General features: G+C 47.5%; 2 protein-coding genes across 8 annotated transcripts in view; one reads left to right on the forward strand and one right to left on the reverse strand.

Moving 5' to 3' along the window:
- Positions 1-18159, forward strand: part of MAX (MYC associated factor X) — a 94514-nt gene that overhangs the window by 25850 nt on the left and 50505 nt on the right. For 3 of the 5 annotated variants that reach the window (XM_058429636.1, XM_032180000.2, XM_032180001.3), the window contains one exon: positions 53-1587. The exons of the other annotated variants lie outside the window; for them this stretch is intronic. In XM_058429636.1, coding sequence (XP_058285619.1) covers positions 53-240 — 188 coding nt within the window. In that variant the 3' untranslated portion in view covers positions 241-1587. Of the gene's footprint in view, positions 1-52; positions 1588-18159 lie in introns of those variants that run through there. 5 annotated transcript variants of the gene reach the window in all.
- The window catches only part of FNTB (farnesyltransferase, CAAX box, beta), a 73929-nt gene continuing 69846 nt past the window's right edge, over positions 14077-18159 (reverse strand). For all 3 annotated transcript variants that reach the window (XM_032179996.2, XM_058429632.1, XM_058429633.1), the window contains one exon: positions 14077-15552. In XM_032179996.2, coding sequence (XP_032035887.1) covers positions 15421-15552 — 132 coding nt within the window. In that variant the 3' untranslated portion in view covers positions 14077-15420. The remainder of the gene's footprint in view (positions 15553-18159) is intronic.

Below are 18159 nucleotides of genomic sequence, written 5' to 3' on the forward strand. Positions count from 1 at the left end.
TTACTCCCAAGTCTCCAGAAGGCAGTAACACACTCCCTTGGTTGCCTTTTAGTCCGTGCACTGGAGAAGGCGAGGTCAAGTGCCCAACTGCAGACCAACTACCCCTCCTCAGACAACAGCCTCTACACCAACGCCAAGGGCAGCACCATCTCTGCCTTCGATGGGGGCTCGGACTCCAGCTCGGAGTCTGAGCCTGAAGAGCCCCAAAGCAGGAAGAAGCTCCGGATGGAGGCCAGCTAAGCCACTCGGGGCAGGCCAGCAATAAGAACTGTCTGTCTCCATCGTCTCATCCTCCTTTCAGTTCATCGGTAGAACCCTCAGAACCATTTAAGAGACTCTTTATTTTTCTCTTTCTCCCTTTTTTTTTTTTAATTTTTATTTTTACGTAGAAGCTCTTGGACAACAGCTGTCGTTCTCCTTCCCCATTTCCACTGTATATTTTTTTAATGTATTCCCTTCAGGGATTCCCTGTCCCCAACAGGAATTTTTAAACCAAAACACCCCAACTTGGCAGCTTTTTCTGTGGAGGACAGATGGCCGGCCGGACCTCTGAGCACATAGTGTCCTGCCCACCCTACCAGCTCCTTCCAGCCCTGCCGGGCACATGCCCAGGGGACGCCTGCCCTGCCCAGGCGGCCTCCTGGCCCGCCCTCACCTCTGATAGACTTTGTGAATCTGAACTGCTCTACTTTGAGAAGATGACCGGTTTGGAGTAATCAGAATGAACCCTCCTCCTTTTTAAGGGTTTTTTTTTTTCCTTTTTCTAAAAAGCTATGTATCGCTCCTATTGAAAGACCAGATCCTTAAAGAAGTTTGTGGTATAAAAAGAAAGTGGGGACAGATTCGCAGCACAGAGTTGCTGGCATGTTTCACTCCTGCTTCTCTCAGACAGCTGTTTAAGCCTGCGGCGCCAGCCTCACGGAGGGCCGTGTGACACTCTCGTGGTATGTATGGGAGATGGCATCAGTGAAGCAGCAGCCACCAGGGAGTGGCCATTTGGGGTTGGGACAGGGAGGGTGTTTTGGGTGGCATAGAGGTTTTGTATTGAGGGCCAGTGATGATGTTTTGATATTTATTTCCTGCTACTTAAATTTGAATTTGAGTGAATTGTACCTATTTCTGATGATGTCGGTCTTGCAAAGCGACAGATTCATAAAGTAATGATGAACTCTTTCTTCCCGTGTGTGTTTCTAAGAAATAGAGCCAACTGATTTTGTATGTAAATACCAAGAGCAATTTACCTGGTACTAAACCCGCACCCCAGTGCGGACCCTTCCCAGCCCTCACCCCACTTCCTTTCCTACTGTCCTGGTACCTGTCTCCATTGTGTGATCCAGCCCTGGTTCTGGCTGTGGTCAGCAGATCCCAGTGAAGGGTTTTGTGTGTTTAGGCCTCATTTCTTTGTCTTTTTCGTACTCCGTTCCTGGCATTTGCTGATTTCTAGTGTATACTCTGTAGTCTCAGTTCGTGTTTGATTCCATTCCATGGAAATAAAAAGTATGTTGTACATACTGCCGAAGAATTGTCTTGCAAGTTAAGGCTTCCCCCTTTACTATAAGACTATAAATAAAAACTTATTTTATCCTTCTTGGTGGTGGTGTCTTCTTGCCCTTGTTAAGGCCAAGGTGGTTGATGAGAGACCCCTCTGGAAGCTGTTAGGGCCTCAGCATAAGTCTGAGTGAGAAGTGGAGGTGGCTTACCTGGTCTTGCAGAACCAGGAGCAGCCATAAGCCAGAGTTGCTTCCCCTTTCTCCCCCTTTCTCAGCTCAGCCTGAGAGAGTAAATGGGTGGTGATGGCTTTGCTCATTGGATGAGGCTTTTGAGGTTCGACAGGAATGTAGCCTTAGCTGTGGCAACATTTCTAGGTCTAGTTTCTGCTAAGCAAGTGACCTTTGGGGGAATTGGTAGCCCAGAGCTGTGGTTCAGGTTCTCCTGGTAATGAGTACCCAGTTCAGAGGTGGCTGTTCTCCAAGACCTTTCAGTTTCTAAACAGTTCCAGTTTATTAAGAGGAGGCAGCACAGCTGCCAAGGACTGGAAGTCAAGAAGGCTCCAACTGCACCGAGTTAGCTCTACTCAGACTGGCACCCAACACCAGCCTGAACTTGTTTGACCTTGGAGGAAAAAGGAATTATGGCCAGAACGCAGCTCAGTGTTGGTTTTCCTGTCTGGCTGACAGGAAATACTGCTGTTCCTAGACCCAGAGAGGAAGTCAAGTCAAATCAGTTCTTGGATTTGTCACCATCTTTAGAGTGGTGGAGAGCACTGTGGCTCCTATCAATTGTATGTCGAATCCGTAATATCTTTTTTTGTTTAATGGGAGCTGGGGCAGATGGGTCGTGTCTCTATAAGAGGCAATTTGAAACATGATCAAGCCTCCAAAGGCCGTGATTACATTAAGGAAAGGAAAAATGCTGGGAAAGCAAGATCCCATTCATTAAGGGCACTTCTTTTCAAGATAGAGGAAAGAAACTGCAATAAGGAAGAAATGGAAATGAGAATCAGGTTATTGCCTAAAGCCCTCAAGGTTAACATGCTTTCCTCTTTTTCACTGCCCTTAACTATATCTCTTTGTATATCTGGGCTTAAGTATACAGTCGGTTTGCTTAGTATTGGTGTTAGAAGTGAGCTGTGGGTGAAGCCATGTTGATGCAGAGATGGAAGCCATGTGAAGCTGGCACCCACTAGGGAGATAGCAAACAGGAAGGGGCAGTCAAGCCAGCATGAGGACAGGTGGTGTCCCTGAGAGCCAGTCCCTGGCTCCAGTATATTGGCTGGACAAAGGATTGAGTTTAGGCTTCTCTAGATTTCAGTAAACCAGTTAGAGGACAAGGGGCACAGTGGCTAGGTGGCTGGTTCACCTAGGAAAATCCAAACTACCTGATTGGCGTGGTGAGCGGACTTTGGCACAGGGTGGAGGTACCACTGGAAACAGCTTCCTGGACAGGAACACAGGGCAGGGGAGCTCCGCCTGGAGACTGCTCAGCTGAAAAGGACAAGTCAGTCACAGCCAAGCAAGCCCCTTCTGGTATGTGTGTCTAGGAAGTGAGTGTGAGTATTTCCTCAGGATACCAAAGTCTGACCATAGCTTACTCTCTCAGTAATGGTAGTCTCTGGTTTATTTTTTATATTACTCTGGACACTCACTTGTACAAAGCCAGATAAGCTGTAGATTTGCTTGGTCACTGTGGCAGGTGGCTTCACTGAGGGGTCTGTTAAGCGTGGTATTTCCCTACCAATACAGTTGCCCCAAGTGCAAGGGTATTTAAAATGGCCCAGTTTTTAAAGTTCTTGATATGCTAACCCCATTGTAAAACATCGACAACTTCTTAGGTAAAGAATCTAAGTTCACAAAGCTGTGATCTTAGCTGAGACAGGTTTAAAAAAGAAGACTGAGTAGACAATAGGAGCCAGAGCCCTGAACGGGGACTAAAGTAAGCAGAATTCTGTTTCTGATAGTATCATGTGTGTTTTATGCTTGGCCTCTGAAAGCAGACTGGCTGGGTTCACAGTCCTGTCTCTGCCACTCGGTGGCTGTGTTACTTCTCCCAGCCTCAGCATCTTTATCTATAAAATGAGGATAATAATAGCACTAGCCTCATGAGATGGTTATGAGGATTAAGTGAGATAATGCTTATAATGTGCTCAGTGCTCAGTGCTCAGAACCAAGCAAGCACTGAGGTGCCTCTGCTGCCATTATCTACACAAAGCATGTAACCAGGGCTGACTCAGCAAGGTGGAAAAAGCCAGCTCCCGGACACCTTCCCTAAAGTGAGTAAGGGTTGACTTCTTGGTATATCACAAATGCTTCCCACTCCTCAGAGATGTGCCCCATCCTTACCAGGCACAGTGACTAAAGAGAGCAAGGTGACACCAGGACTGGACTGACAAACTCTTCAAGACTAAAGCGGCCCCTGTGGGTACATTAATTAGATCTGGTGTCAACTCGAGCGAGGCTCTGCCCATTCCCTCCCACCACGATTCAGTGGCATCTCTCAGCTTTGGACACTTTTGGAGGCCCAGGCAGAACTGCTCAGAAGCCCCATGTGGTATTACTCAAAGTGGGATCCTTGGATCACGCCCAGGGCTGCTTGTTAAAAGGATTCCTGGGCTCTAACCCCTCTGATCTAAAGTGTGCCGTGGCCCACCGGTCAGTTTAACAAGCTCTTTCAGGTGGTCCTCAAGTCACTCAGGTTTGACTCCCAACAGTGATATAACCTGGGGAACCAAAAGGACGCTGTTGAGGAAGTTAGGCACAGCTGAGCTGAACTAGCGAAGTGGTTCTGAGGTCAGGATGAAGGTGGGGGAGGCAGGCTTGTTAAATAGTTCAACCCTTAGAGCTGCCTTGATGAGTCTACGTGCTCCCAGCGGGCCTCTGATGCTCTAGGGGGCTGGCTGAGCTACCAAGTTTTTAAACTTGAGAAGGAAGAAAGCTGAAGGCTGCCTACACCAGCCCCTTTAGAAGCCCCAAGCAGGGGTAATGACATGGGGCAGCACTCATTTCTGTAGCACGCCTTGGCTGGCCTCTGGTCCCCAGGCAGGTTTTATAATCCAGCTAGAGCAAGGCTCTCTCTCCGGCCTGGTCACCAGGATGCGTTCTCAAAAGCTTCTGGGAACATGAAACTAGAGCATTCCTTTCTTCAGAACGGTTTCTCTAGCCTGAAGAGGAAACCCAGGTAGGAAAAAAGAGTTTGCCAATGTCTACACTGCTGGATAGCGAATAGAGAATTTCCTTCAGTGTCTAGGGTTTACCAGGGCACCGGCTAACTCATACATCCCCAAAGTTTCCTTGGGAAGGGAATAAAAAATATTTTCTAGTTAACTTCCTCAGGAAGGAAACCAATTTGGCTAAGCCAGGCTTAGCTACAGGTAGGACTGGGTGACCGCACCAGGCAGGCCTGTGCATGGGTTTTGGAGACTCTCCTGGCAAACCTCATCACCCTGCTGGTAAGTGTTGTCATTGCTTGGTGTTTCGTTGGGGTTGGTGTTGTGAAGGAGCCCAAGGAGCTTCAGAATGACTGCCAGAGCGGGTAGGGCTAGGGGCTCTGAGCCCGCCTGTCTGGACTGCCATGCCAGCTACAACCCTTACCTTTGGGGTGACATTGCTCTGGCTTCCTGAGCCATAATGTGAGGACAATAATAGCACCAAGTGCCATTGTGAGGCTTAAAGGAGTGTGAAAAGCCCATGAATTGTTCCTGGCATTTAATACTCAATAAATACTGTAAAATCTTAGATCTGTCTGCCATCGGGGCAGTGCAGCCATTTTTGAGTTTTGTTAAAATGTGGAATGAGGCTGGGCGTGGTGGCTCATGCCTGTAATACCAGCACTTTGGGAGGCCAAGGTGGGCGGATCACTTGAGGTCAGGAGTTTGAGACCAGCCTGGTCAATGTGGTCTCTACTAAAAATAAAAAAAAATTAGCCAAGCGTGGTGGCGCATGCCTGTGGTCCCAGCTACTCGGGAGACTGAGGCAGGAGAATCACTTGAACCCAGGAGGCAGAGGTTGCAGTGAGTCAAGATCACGCCACTGCACTCCAGCCTGGGTGGCACAGCAAGACTCCTTCTCAGGAAAAAAAAAAAAAAAAAAAAACATGGAGAAAATAAACTCTCCTTTTTGCTGATGTAATAAGAGTTTAGTATATTAACATCCTTGAAAGGGGAGGTAAATGTATGTTGAATGCTAAGGCAGTAAAAATTTGCATGTTTTCTGAAAGAACTTGAGCAAGACCACAAATCTGTTACCTTTTGGAGAAAAAGAGTCGGGGAATGAAATATACCCTTGCAGGCTGGCTCAGAGCCATTAACCATTAGCATACTGGTGACTTTGCCCTCTTCTTCATTCCAGTTTCAGTTTGCGTTTCTGCAGTACTGGGTGGCAGGCACTGTGCCAGGTTCAGATACTGCAAGCGCATCTTGTGCCTGCCCCGTGTTTCTTGCCCAGGGCTGGTTATGACAGTGGTCAAGCCATCGTTTTTCAGCCTTCCCCTTCAGGGACCCCTTGAGCAGAATCTGCCTGGTGGGTGAGGTGGAGCAGATGAGCCTCATGACTGGGCCGAGGGGCCCGCACGCTCTAGCTCACTCTGGATCCCATGTGCACACATGCACACACAACACACCCAGCAGGATGGGCGTGTCTAGAAGAATGCCGAGCAGGTGGCCTTGGACAATTCACAACCAGCCGAGCAGGTCCCCTCCTGCGCCCTGTGCTAGATGCCAGCTGCGCCAGCAGGCCTGTTTTGACTGCCAGGCCCCATTTAGGATTGTTTTCCTCTGATGTCCTTTGCGGGGTGGGGCTCTTGTATACCCACAGCCTGCTCTGGGCAAAATTATGTAGCATGGTCTCTACTATTAATTTTTTCCGGTAAATTAAAGGCTAGAGAAGAAGAAGAAAAAGAATCAAGGATCCAATATTAAGAAATCTGAGCCCAAACCTTCTACTCCAGTGCCGAACATGGTGAAGAATTAAGCTTCCTGTCAAGAAAAACAAGACTGACCAGCCTGTAGACCAATAGAGGGAGGTGTGCCTTCTCTCCAGAAGCCTACTTCTGCAGGAACCCAGGAGTATGGAATGAGCCATGCAAAGTCTGATTCAAAAAATAACCCAATGGGCATGCACCCCCGGTCACTCATCCAGAGTCTGGCTGGCATCCTGGCAGCCCATGGCTCCCATACACAGTGCTTGAGAGCTTCATTGTTTCCTGTCTGCTGGTGCCATCAACAGCTCTGGGGTGGCAGGAGCAGATCTTGGGCTAAAGGACAGTGGCCAACAGCTTTGGGCCAAAAGGCCGCAGCAAGACCAACAAGCTAAGAGGAGGAATGTCATGTCCACAGCGAATACCTACTGCAGCAAGGCTGTAGGAGACTTTGCGGGGGAGAGACCCTGTTTCCAACAACTTGACCATGTTTCCCATCCAGGGCCCTCTGTGCAGAGAGTGGTGGTGAGCAAGTATTTCCAACTGGGAGCCCCCACAGGGTCAGTGGCTGGTCTGTGCACTTGCTACTGGACTCCTAGCACTGTGCCTGGCTTGTGGTGGGTACTCTACAAATGCTGCATGCAGATGTGTGTGTGCCAGTGGACTCCAGCCTCGCGATGTACCTTCATCTCTGTGCCGTTGATAGGGCGGTTCCAGGGTTGCCTCTGCATGAGTTCAACCCTCAGGTATTTGAGCAGCACGTAGCCTCAGCCCAGCACTGTGCTGGCTACTGCGGCAATCTAGGCAGCTTATAAAGGCTGGGCGTTGCCTTGAAGAAGCTTAGAGATGAGGTTAGGCATTTAGCACAAATGTGCATGTCTGGGCTCTGAATGCCAGAGGAGTTCAGGAGATGGGCCCTCAGTGAGAGCGGTTTGGCACTATGGGAGGGGCAGGGCCCCCAGGTCATTGCTTCTCAAGCTCTTGATGGGCTGTCCTTCTGTCCTGCCCACAAGAGCCCAGCCTTGGGCTCCCCATCTAGCTGTCCAGAGAGGCTGGGGGTGGGGGGCTGTTGGTGAAGGGAGGGTGGACCAGAGCCGCCTGCTCTGCACAGGTTGGGTCACCATTCTATTCCACCACTTTCACTGGTCCCTTGGTATCCAGGCACATGGCAGCCGCTGCTCCAGAGAGTGAGGAGAGGGACTGGGGGGATGGAGCCTCGCAAGGAGCATGGACACCCAGCACTTATGTTATCACCATCACCATCTGTATCTGCCTTACCTGGCTACCTCTCCATTAAGCACACCTGGGAGCATTGCCCTTGCAGCCCTTCCCCCTTGACAGAGCTGTGACATTGAGCCCTGCCCTGGTCTGGTAGCTGAGGGCCCAGACTCCCCTTGCCTGCTTTGTCCCATCAGCCCAGGCCGTCATGGGTATAGAAGGTGGCAATGAAGTCTCACACTCAGGGTAACCAACATGCAATACTTATGGAAAGACTGTGTGATCAAGGGTTGAGAGAATAGTATACTGAACCCAAGTGTACCCATTACATAGTGTGAACAATGATCAACATGCAGTACTCGTTGAAAGAAAAGGGATGATAAAAATGCACTGTTATTGAAAGTAAGAAAGTGTGGGGTCTGTTAAGGAGACAAAGGAGCCCACTGAGAAAGCTCCCAAAGGCCAAAACTGCAACAATTTGAGCAACAAAATAAATAATGTAGCATTGGAACATAATATGAAGTATAAAATAAATATGAGTCCATAGTGAAAGAAATGATTGAATAAATTGAGAATAAACATCTCCCGTGTAGAATTCTAGGTAGTTTATGTAGGTGCTCTGCCTTCAAGGATATGGAGCATAACTCCCCACTTCTTTTGTTTGTAGTTTTGAGACAGAGTCTCACACTGTCGCCCAGGTTGGAGTGCAGTGGCATGATCTCAACTCACTGCAACCTCCGCCTCCCAGGTTTAAGCAATTCTCCTGCCTCAGCTTATCAAGTGGCTGAGATTACAGGTGTGTGCCACCACACCCGGCTAATTTTTGTATTTTTAGTAGCTATGGGGTTTCATCATTTTGGCCAGGCTGGTCTCGAACTCCTGACCTCAAGTGTTCCACCTGCTTCGGCCTGCCAAAGTGCTGGCATTACAGGCGTGAGCCACCTCCCCACTTCTTAAGCGTGGACTGCATATAGTAACTACCTTCTAAAGGATACATTCAGGAAAAGGAGAAAAAAGTAACCTTATGGAGGAACCTGACAAACAGTACCTCAGCCAGGCGATGAAGGGTAACATCAGCATAAACATGATGAAGCAGGTTGATAGTATGTATCCTTGATGTGTGATGAGAATGGTACTTTACCTCTGTGGCCTTCCTCCAAAAAACTGTTAGGCATGGTCTGGGCACGGTGGCTCATACCTGTAATCATAGCACTTTGGGAGGCCAAGGGAGGATGATCGCTTAAGTCTAGCAGTTCAAGACCAGCTTGGGCAACATAGCAAGAGCCTGCCTCTACCAAAAAAAAAATTTAGCTGCACATGGTGGTGTGTGCCTGTGGTCCCAGCTACTCAGGAAGCTGACCAGGAGGATTACTTGAGCCCAGGAGGTTGAGGCTGCAGTGAGCCATGATCCACTGTACTCTAGCCTGGGCGACAGAGCAAGACACTGTCTCTTGCAAAAAAAAAAAAAAAAAAAAAAACCTAACCCCATCTAGTCATAAGGATAACATCAAACAAATCCCGCCTGAGGGATGTTCTACAAAATACCTGGCCATACTTTTCAAAACTGTCAAAGTCATCAAAAACAAGGAAAGAATGAGAAACTGTCAAAACCAAGAGGAGTCTAAGGAGACATGAGACATGACAGCTCAGTGTAATGGTGTCCTGGATGGGATCTTGGGACAGAAAAAGGCCATTAGGTAAAAACTAGGGGAATTCAAATAAGGTATGGACTTCCATTAGTAATGTATCAAAATTGGTTCATTCATTATGGCAAATGCCACCTACTAGTGGAAGATGTTAATAGGGAAAAATGACTAATGGGTCTGTGGGAACTCTGTGTACTATCTTTGCAATTTTTCTGTCAATCTCAAACTATTCCAAAATGTTTATTTTGTAAAATGCTTTTTTTTTTAAAGACAGGGTCTTGCTCTGTCACCCAGGCTGGAGTACAGTGGCATAATCATGGCTTACTGCAGCCTCGATTTCTCAGGCTCAAGTGACACCCCCCCCATCTTAGCCTCCCAAGTAGCTGTGAGCACAGGTGTATGCCACCATATCCGACTAATTTTTTTTTAAATTTTGGTAGAGACAGAGTGTGGCTGTGTCACTCAGGCTGGTCTCAAACTCCTGAGTTCAAGTGATCTTCCAGCCTTGGCCTCCCAAAGTGTTGGGATTACAGTCATGAGCCACCACACCCGACCTAAAAAATACATTGTTCCTTTTTTTTTTGGAGACAGAATTTCGCTCTTGTTGCCCAGGCTGGAGTGCAAAGGTGCAATCTCAGCTCACCGCAACCTCTGCCTCCTGGGTTCAAGCAATTCTCCTACCTAAGCCTCTGAGCCTCCCGAGTAGCTGGGATTACAGGCATGCACCACCATGCCCGGCTAATTTTATATTTGCAGTAGAGACGGGGTTTCTCCATGTTGGTCAGGCTGGTCGCGAACTCCCGACCTTAGGTGATCTGCCCCCCTTGGCCTCCCAAAGTGTTGGGGTTATAGGTGTGAGGCATCGCACCCGGCCATGCATTATTCTTATTGTTACTTCGGAAGCGCTGTATTTCTTCAGGGGGAGCAGAGGGCAAGGGAAAGTTTCCATTAAGCTGGCCTAATGATGAGCGCCCTGTCCCTGCCCTGCTTGGTTTTATTCTTGGATGTGCCAGAGAAGCGGGAGGCAGGAACGTGAGGCCACCTGGCCCCAGTTCCCCAGCTGGTGGAAAGCAGAGGCAAAGAGGGTTACTGCAGGAAAGTGAGAGGATGCGCAGGAACCTGTTAGATGTGCCTGGGCCAGGTTGGAAAAAGCTGGCTGCTGTCAGGCTGTGGTCAGCTCCTGGGAAGACGGACTTATCACAGCCTCACTGAGCCACACAGCATCACACTCTGCACTGGTGTGGCATGCACCTGGTGCAGCAAACATCACTCTATGCCACACACTTGGCGGCAACTGGAGACCTCATTAGAAGGGTGAGGGGCCTGCCCTGCTATTTGCTGTCACCATCCCTCACCTAGTGACAGATGGCAGCTGGCATGCTGGGCCTCAGTCATCCAGCCTAGAGGTAAACCAAGCATGTTCCACCAGTGCCCCCTATTCCCCGAGACCTCTCACCTTCCTTCAGAGGCCTGCGGTGGTGGAAGGGCGTGGGCTTTGGAGGCAGCAGATCTGGGCTCAGGCTCAGGCACCACCACTTGACAGCTGGGAAACCTTGGGTGATTCACTTAAGCTCTCCAACCTGTTTCTCCAGTTGTAAAAGGCAGGTACTACGCCTGCTTCACTCACCTTACAAGGTGAGTCAAATGATCAAGTGAGAGGCGGTAGACCAGGAGGGACTGTCTTAGGGGTTATTGTTTGGTTAGATGAGGCAAGAGTAGTCAGCACTTTTTAAGCAGCAGGTAAGGCCTTTGTCTTGGGGCTAATTGGTGGTAGAGTTTTTTATATAGTCACGCCACATAATGTTTTGGTCAACAACAGAATGCATGTACGACAGTGGTCCCGTGAGATCATAATACTGTATTTTTACTGTACCTTTTCCATGTTTAGATTCACAAATACTTACCACTGTGTTCCAGTTGCCTACAGTATCCAGTATGGTGACAAGCTGCACAGGTTTGTAGCCTAGGAGCAACAGGCTACCCCATCTAGCCTATGTGTGCAGTAGGCTAGGCCATCTAGGTCTGTGTAAGCGCACTCCGTGATGTTCACACAACGACAAGATCACCTGACTGATTTTCTCAGGGCGTATCCTCGTGATTAAGTGACATAACTGTATTACGTTGCTTTCAGTTGCAGGTAATAGTAAGTCCAACTCACATTGGCTCATATAACTGAAAATCCAGAGGCCACATGGGCCTCGGGAGCCATGTGATCAGGGCCATGTTTCTCAGTCTCAGAGCATGTGTGTGTGCTGGCTTCTCATGCTGGTTTCCTTCTAGGTAATAGGAAAGCGATGCTTTTCCCCGTCATATAGTGTCTACGACATCTCTGTCTTTAGACTATTTTAGGTCACATGCTTGTGCTCTGAATTGATCACTAGGGCAAGGACAAGTCATAGTGACTGGCTTGGGCCTGAGTTACTCCCAACCTGAACAAATTACTGGGGCAATGAGAGACAAATTAAAATTATTGGCTTAGCCGATCGGGGCCTGGGCCTGGAGGTAGGAGGGCATCAAGCCCAGGCAAACCTTTTGGCTGCCACAGGTGGGGAGGAGTGGCATGGATGCCAATAGTGTCCCTACAGGCTTCTATCCCAGTAATAATCCACTGTTATTCCATACATAAATCCAGTGGCCATTTGCCTCTCTGGCATCCATTTACCCCTTTGGCAACAATCCTAATTTGCATTTGGAGCTTCGTTCCTTCCTCGTTCCCAAAAACTACGTGCTTCTAATGAAGCCTCATTTCCCTCTCATGGGAGAGGCATGTGACCAAGACTTTGGCCAATTGGTGCACTGTATTCTCCAAGCCATCGGACTGCTTCTTGGAAAGGCACTTGGTTTGATTAAAGCCAGTGAAACACAATGATACTTGCTGGAAGGAAGGCTGGGGTGGAACCAGGTATGCCTGTCTGCTGACCCTGACCCCAAGAGGATGTAGAGTCTGGAGTTATTGGTGCTGCCATTTTACAACCCCATGGAGAGCCTGAGATTGAGGCTAATGTAGAGAGATGGAGGGAGGGTGAGGAACCTAATAGGGCCAGCCTAACTCCTGGACTCTGCAGTTTGAGTCAACAGGTTGCCTCTTTGCTTTAAAAGCCAGTTTGGGTCAAGTTTTCTACCAGTTGCAATGGTGTCTTAAATCATATTATACTCTCTTTCCTACTCAAAGGCAGTAAATGCCACCAAGCAGTGCATGTGGGCAACTAGAATGCTTGGTCCAATCCTTACTATTTGTCACTTGACACTAATTATTACATGAAAAGCATCCCAGTCATGAAAGATATGGAAGAATGCTCAATAATACCAAGAAGGGAGGGCAGTGTGGAACTATTGTTTACTGGTATTATCTCAGGTGTGTTTCCCCTGATTATCCATGAGGTTCTCTTTATGCTCCGCTCCCTGTAGGGTCTGGCAGGCTTCCCAACTTATCTGGTGTTCAAGGTGGGTCTAAGGGTGAAACTGGAGCCCACCTGGATACAGAGATCTGTATTAGTTTTGTGTTTATTGATGGGAGAAAGTATTTGGGGTCATCTACCTTGAATGCTACATAAATGTCTTCTACTCAAGGAGTCACATAATAAATCTCTCCAAAGGTGCGGTGGCTCACACCTGTTATCTCAGCACTTTGGGAGGCTGAGGCGGGAGGATCACTTGAGCCCAGGAGCTCGAGACCAGCTTGGGCAACATGGTGAAACCCCATTTCTACAAAAAATACAAAAATTAGCTAGCTGTGGTGGTGTGCACCTGTGGTCCTAGCTACTTGGGAGGCTAAGGCAGGAGGAACTTCTGAGCCCAGGAGGTCGAGGCTGCAGCGAGCCATGATTGTGCCACTGCACTCCAGCCTGGGTGCATTTCAGCAAGATCCTATCTCAAATGAGTGAATAAACAAATCTCTAGGACTCACCTGGAGGGCTGTCAGGAAACCCTCCGGAAAAGGATGTCTCATGGATATGCCAGTGTAAACTCTCCTGAAATAACCCTTTCTCTTCTCTACCCAGACTAACTCTACCTACCCTTTGGGGTCCAACTCAGATCCCTCCTTGGTAAAAAGCCAGTTCAGACTGAAGCAGTCCCTTCTATTAACCACACTAATTATTACTGTAATTAATCTCACAATACCTTGAGGCTCCTGGTGCTGAGAGGATTTTGCCTTTTGTTATAGTGATGGAAAGGATGCATTTCAATATGTTGCCTTGCAGTGCAAACCCTTGTTAACAGGACAAAAATAGCATAGGGGGCAGGAATTACATTCCTGGATGTGCATTTGGCTTATTTACATGGATTTGGGTGTCCTCTAAGGACACCATCTTCTCTCCCCTCCAAGAGGGTCAGGCCACAGGACATCCATATTCTTGGCTTCCCATGGGAGAGGGTCTCTCGCCAGAGGAAGGGAAAGCCAAGTGGCCACAGAGTTCCAGCCTGTCCCTGTGACAGCCCCTGCCCCTGGCCAGACATCCACCCACCCTTGCTAAGTCAGCCTGCTCTGGGGCTATTAGGCTCAGTCCTTGCTGTCTGTCGGAGACAGACCATGAAGTGCGGTGTGTGGAGGGCTGGGACATACCACACCCAATTACCCCAGGGAGCTTGGAAAACAACTCTTCCCACTCTCTGTTAGGCCCACGGCTTCCTCTACTGGAGGAGACAGCACGTGAGGATGGAACTCGGTCATTCCTCTGTCACCACCGATACGAACAGTCTGGAATCCTGCACACAGGAGACTGATGATCCCTGAGCAACCTTTAGTAGCTCCTACCATTGGGCATTTTCTTGGTACAGATCACAAATAAGAGATATCATAGAAAATGTTATTCTTTTATTATTTCAAGGAGGTAATACATAGCCCAATATGTCAAAGCAAAAGGGAATTAGAGGCAGCAAATGGCCAGGTTTTTCTAAGAGCCTCATGCTGCATCTCTGAGCTCCTGTCTGCCCACAGCCCACAGCTGCTTACATGAAGGCCAGGTCCGTGGACAGATGGCCCAACTCGACACTCCACTGACCGAGAAAGGGCTCAATGTGCAGCACAGCAGAGGCACTGCCAGGACCCAGCACGCTGGGCGGCACCCCGCGCTGCCACCACCAGCTCCGGAGGCTAGTGCCTTAGTAGCAGCCAGTGTGTCTAGCACTTGATTTTATTCCTGTGAGCCTAGAGTGGGCAGGACGTGAATAAATCCTGAGTCATAAATTAAGGTGAAAGACTTAGTAGTGTTAATACTCTGGGTGAGAAAAGACAACACAGTCTTAGAGGAGAGTGGGCTTGGAGTCTGGTGGAAGAAAGATAAAAACCCCCAGAAGAGCCTCGGCCTGCAGGCACTGCCTTGAGGCCATCAGAGGGGGTTTTCACGGTACATGATAGGGAGGAGTGAGGCAGGTGGGCACTGGAGGGCTGCTTCCTCTGGCACAGTTGAACTAGAGGTTCATTTTCCACTCACAATTGGTTTCCTAGGTCTAAGTCACCACACCTGGGGCTGAAGCAAGTCTTGCCTGTGCACCAAGCGTGGCCTTGGACCCTGGAGAGATGCAAGGCTCAGTTCTCCAGTGTTGAAGTGGAAGGACTCCCAACTGAAGGAGATCTTTCACCCCCCACCTCCAGCTCTTTTTCCCTTGCAAATGACCAGGGTGCGAGTCGAGAGGCAGAGGCACCTCCTGGTGCAACCCCACCACAGTCTTACAGAGAACTCATCTTGGCGGGACCCAAAGCCCAGCCTTGGCATGGAGCAGACTTATTCCGCCCATGGGAGGGCACCCAGTCTGGCGACTGAATGGTGGCGTGCAAGTGGGAGTCAGCAGTGGCTCTGGATGCCGTAATACTCAGATGCCATTCATCTCTGTGTGATCATCCTGGCTGGAGAGCTGGTGAGGAGGGGCTGCTTCCTCCTGGCGTGCACTGTTCACCAACCACACCACGTGGGCTGATAGATTTTTGGTTTGACAGGTGTGGAAAGAATTTTTAAAACCAGCCACTGTGTTCTCCAAACCCAGAACCATTGGTTTTGTTTTGTTTGACAAGAAAGGACCAAGAGAACCACAGCTCCACTGAGGCTAAGGCTTGTGTAGCACAGAATACAGTATGTATTGAAACGTATAAACCTTGTCTGACTGGGGAGATGGGTAAGCAGAGAGCTGCGGGGACCCAGGTCCTCTAGATGGTTGCAGGCTCTGCCGATGTCTCATCCTTAAGCTCCTCAAAACCTGGGACTGGCTTCTGCAGAAAGTATGTAGTGGCCTGGATCACCTTGTCTGGTCCAATGTTGTACACTGGGTGAGTGGGCTGCTGCAAAGAGAAGAAAAGGTGCCAGTTAATCACCCTGGTGGTTCTTGAAAACATAACACATCCTTTGCTCCATGAAAGGCACTTCTAAGAATTTAGTATAAGGAATCAGAGACACAAAGATTTATCACACAAAGCCCAAAGGTTCAAAAACGGTGTATTTGCTAAAACTATCTAGTACATGGGACACAGGGTAATATACAGCCATTATAAACATGCATTTAAATATTTAATGATATAGGCAAATGCTTACAACATAGTATGTGAGAAAACAGCATGTAAAATACTATCTCAAACTTTTTTTTTTTTCAGAGAGTCTTGCTCTGTTGCTCTGGCTGGAGTGCAATGACGTGATCTCAGCTCACTGCAACCTCTGCCTCCTGGGTTCAAGCGATTCTCCTGGCTCAGCCTCCTGAGTACCTGGGATTACAGGTGTGAGCCACCATGCCTGGGTAATTTTTGTATTTTTAGTAGAGACAGGGTTTCACCATGTTGGTCAGGCTGGTCTCGAACTCCTGACCTTAGGTGATCCACCCACCTCAGCCTCCCAAGGTGCTGGGGTTACAGGTGTGAGCCACCACGCCTGGTCTCAAACTTTTTAAAAAGTGTATTTGTACCTGTGATGTATATAAATGGCAAAAATCGTACCCATACCAAAATATTAATAGTGATATGATTATTTTTAATTTTCTTATTTACATGTTATGTATCCCAATTATTAAAATAATAAGCATGTATTTACATTTATAATCAAGAAAAAGAGGGCCGGATGCGGTGGCTCATGCCTGTAATCCCAGCATTTTGGGAGGCCGAGGTGGATGGATCACCTGAGGTCAGGAGTTCAAGACCAGCCAGCCAACATGGTGAAACCCCGTCTCTACAAAAATACAAAAATTAGCCGGGTATGATGGTGGGTGCCTGTAATCCCAGCTAGTTGGGAGGCTGAGGCAGAAGAATCGCTTGAACCCGGGAAGCAGAGGTTGCAGTGAGCCAAGGTCACGCCACTGCACTCTAACCTGGGCAACAGAGTGAGATTCTGTCTCAAAAAAAAAAAAAAAAAAGAAAAAAGAAAAGAAAAAAGGACCACAACCCTATTATGTAGTAAGGCTGTCAGGTCATATTTAAATATATAAACATAATTTAAATATAAAATTTAAGTTAAATAGATGTTATTCTAGTACATCACAGAAACCCAAAAGAAACTTTAGATTTGACACAGGGCATAATCCTAGGCCAATATTCAGGATTCTCCCACTGTGGGATAATGAAGAAGGGGACACAACTGCAGGAGAGATTTAAAAAATTTTGAGAGAATACTATGAGCAACCTCATACTAAAACATACAAAAATTCAGATAAACAATTTTTAAAAACCAGGAAAACTGTCAAAATTGACTTAAGGAATTTTTTAAGGCCTACATGAAGAAACTTATTCTGCCACCCCCACATACCCTAAAAGATACTAGACCTAGATGGTTTCTCCAGCAAGTAGTATCAAACCTACAAAGAAACAGATAATCTCTGACCTATACAAACTTTTTAAGGACTGAAAAAAAAAAGGGGCCAGTGTGGGGGCCAGGTACCATGGTTCACACCTGTAATCCCAGCACTTTGGGTGGCTGAGGTGGGATAGCTTGAGGCCAAGAGTTCAAGACCAGACTAGGCAACATAGCAAAACCCTGTCTCTACAAAAAATTTAAAAATTAGCAGGTTCTGGTGGTGTGCACCTGTAGTCCCTGCTACTTGGGAGGCTAAGGCAGGAGGATAGCTTTAGCCCAGGAGTTCCAGGCTACGGTGAGCTATGATCACAGCACTGCACTCCAGCATGAGTGACAGAGTGAGATCATGTCTCTGAAAAAGAAAAGAAAAAGAAAAAAGGTAAGAGGAGCATACCTCATAACGTTATGAGGCTATGATATTATCCTGAAACACTGGAAAAGGACAACACAATAAAATTTTAGATCAATCTTTCTTATGAACGCACATGCAAAAAAATCCTAAATAAAAGTACTAGGCAAACATACTGGCAAACTGAATCCAGCAGTATACTGAACAAAACACACAGACACAGACACACTGTCTCTACTATGACCAAGAAGGGCTTATCCTGGGAATATAAGGCTTAACATCAGAATGTTAATGAAACATATCATATTAAAGAAGAAAAATCAGATGCAGAGAAAGCATTCAATAAAATTTAACACTACCTTATGATTGAAACTAACAAAAACAACCTAGGAAATCAGGAATAAAAGCAAATATCACTAACTTGACATAATGTAACTATCACAGCCCTACAGTAAATATCATGCTTAATGATCAGATTATAAAAAGCCTTTCCATTACAATCAGGAACAAGACAGGAATGCCCTCTATTACCTTTAGTCAGCACTATGTGGGGATCTTAGCCAACAATACAAGGCAAGAAAAATAAAGTGGAAACTAACTTAGACAAACTTAAAACTATTAAGAGAGTTAAACAAGGTGGCTGGACACAGATTTATACATATTATTAGCATTTCTATACACTAGTAACAAACAGTTACAAAATTGAAAATAAAAAGATTCCAGTCACAAGAGACATAAAAACTGTAAATTAGACATAACTCTA

The sequence above is a fragment of the Hylobates moloch genome, unplaced genomic scaffold (genome assembly GCF_009828535.3).
Source record: "Hylobates moloch isolate HMO894 unplaced genomic scaffold, HMol_V3 SCAFFOLD_16, whole genome shotgun sequence".
Lineage (NCBI taxonomy): Eukaryota > Metazoa > Chordata > Mammalia > Primates > Hylobatidae > Hylobates > Hylobates moloch.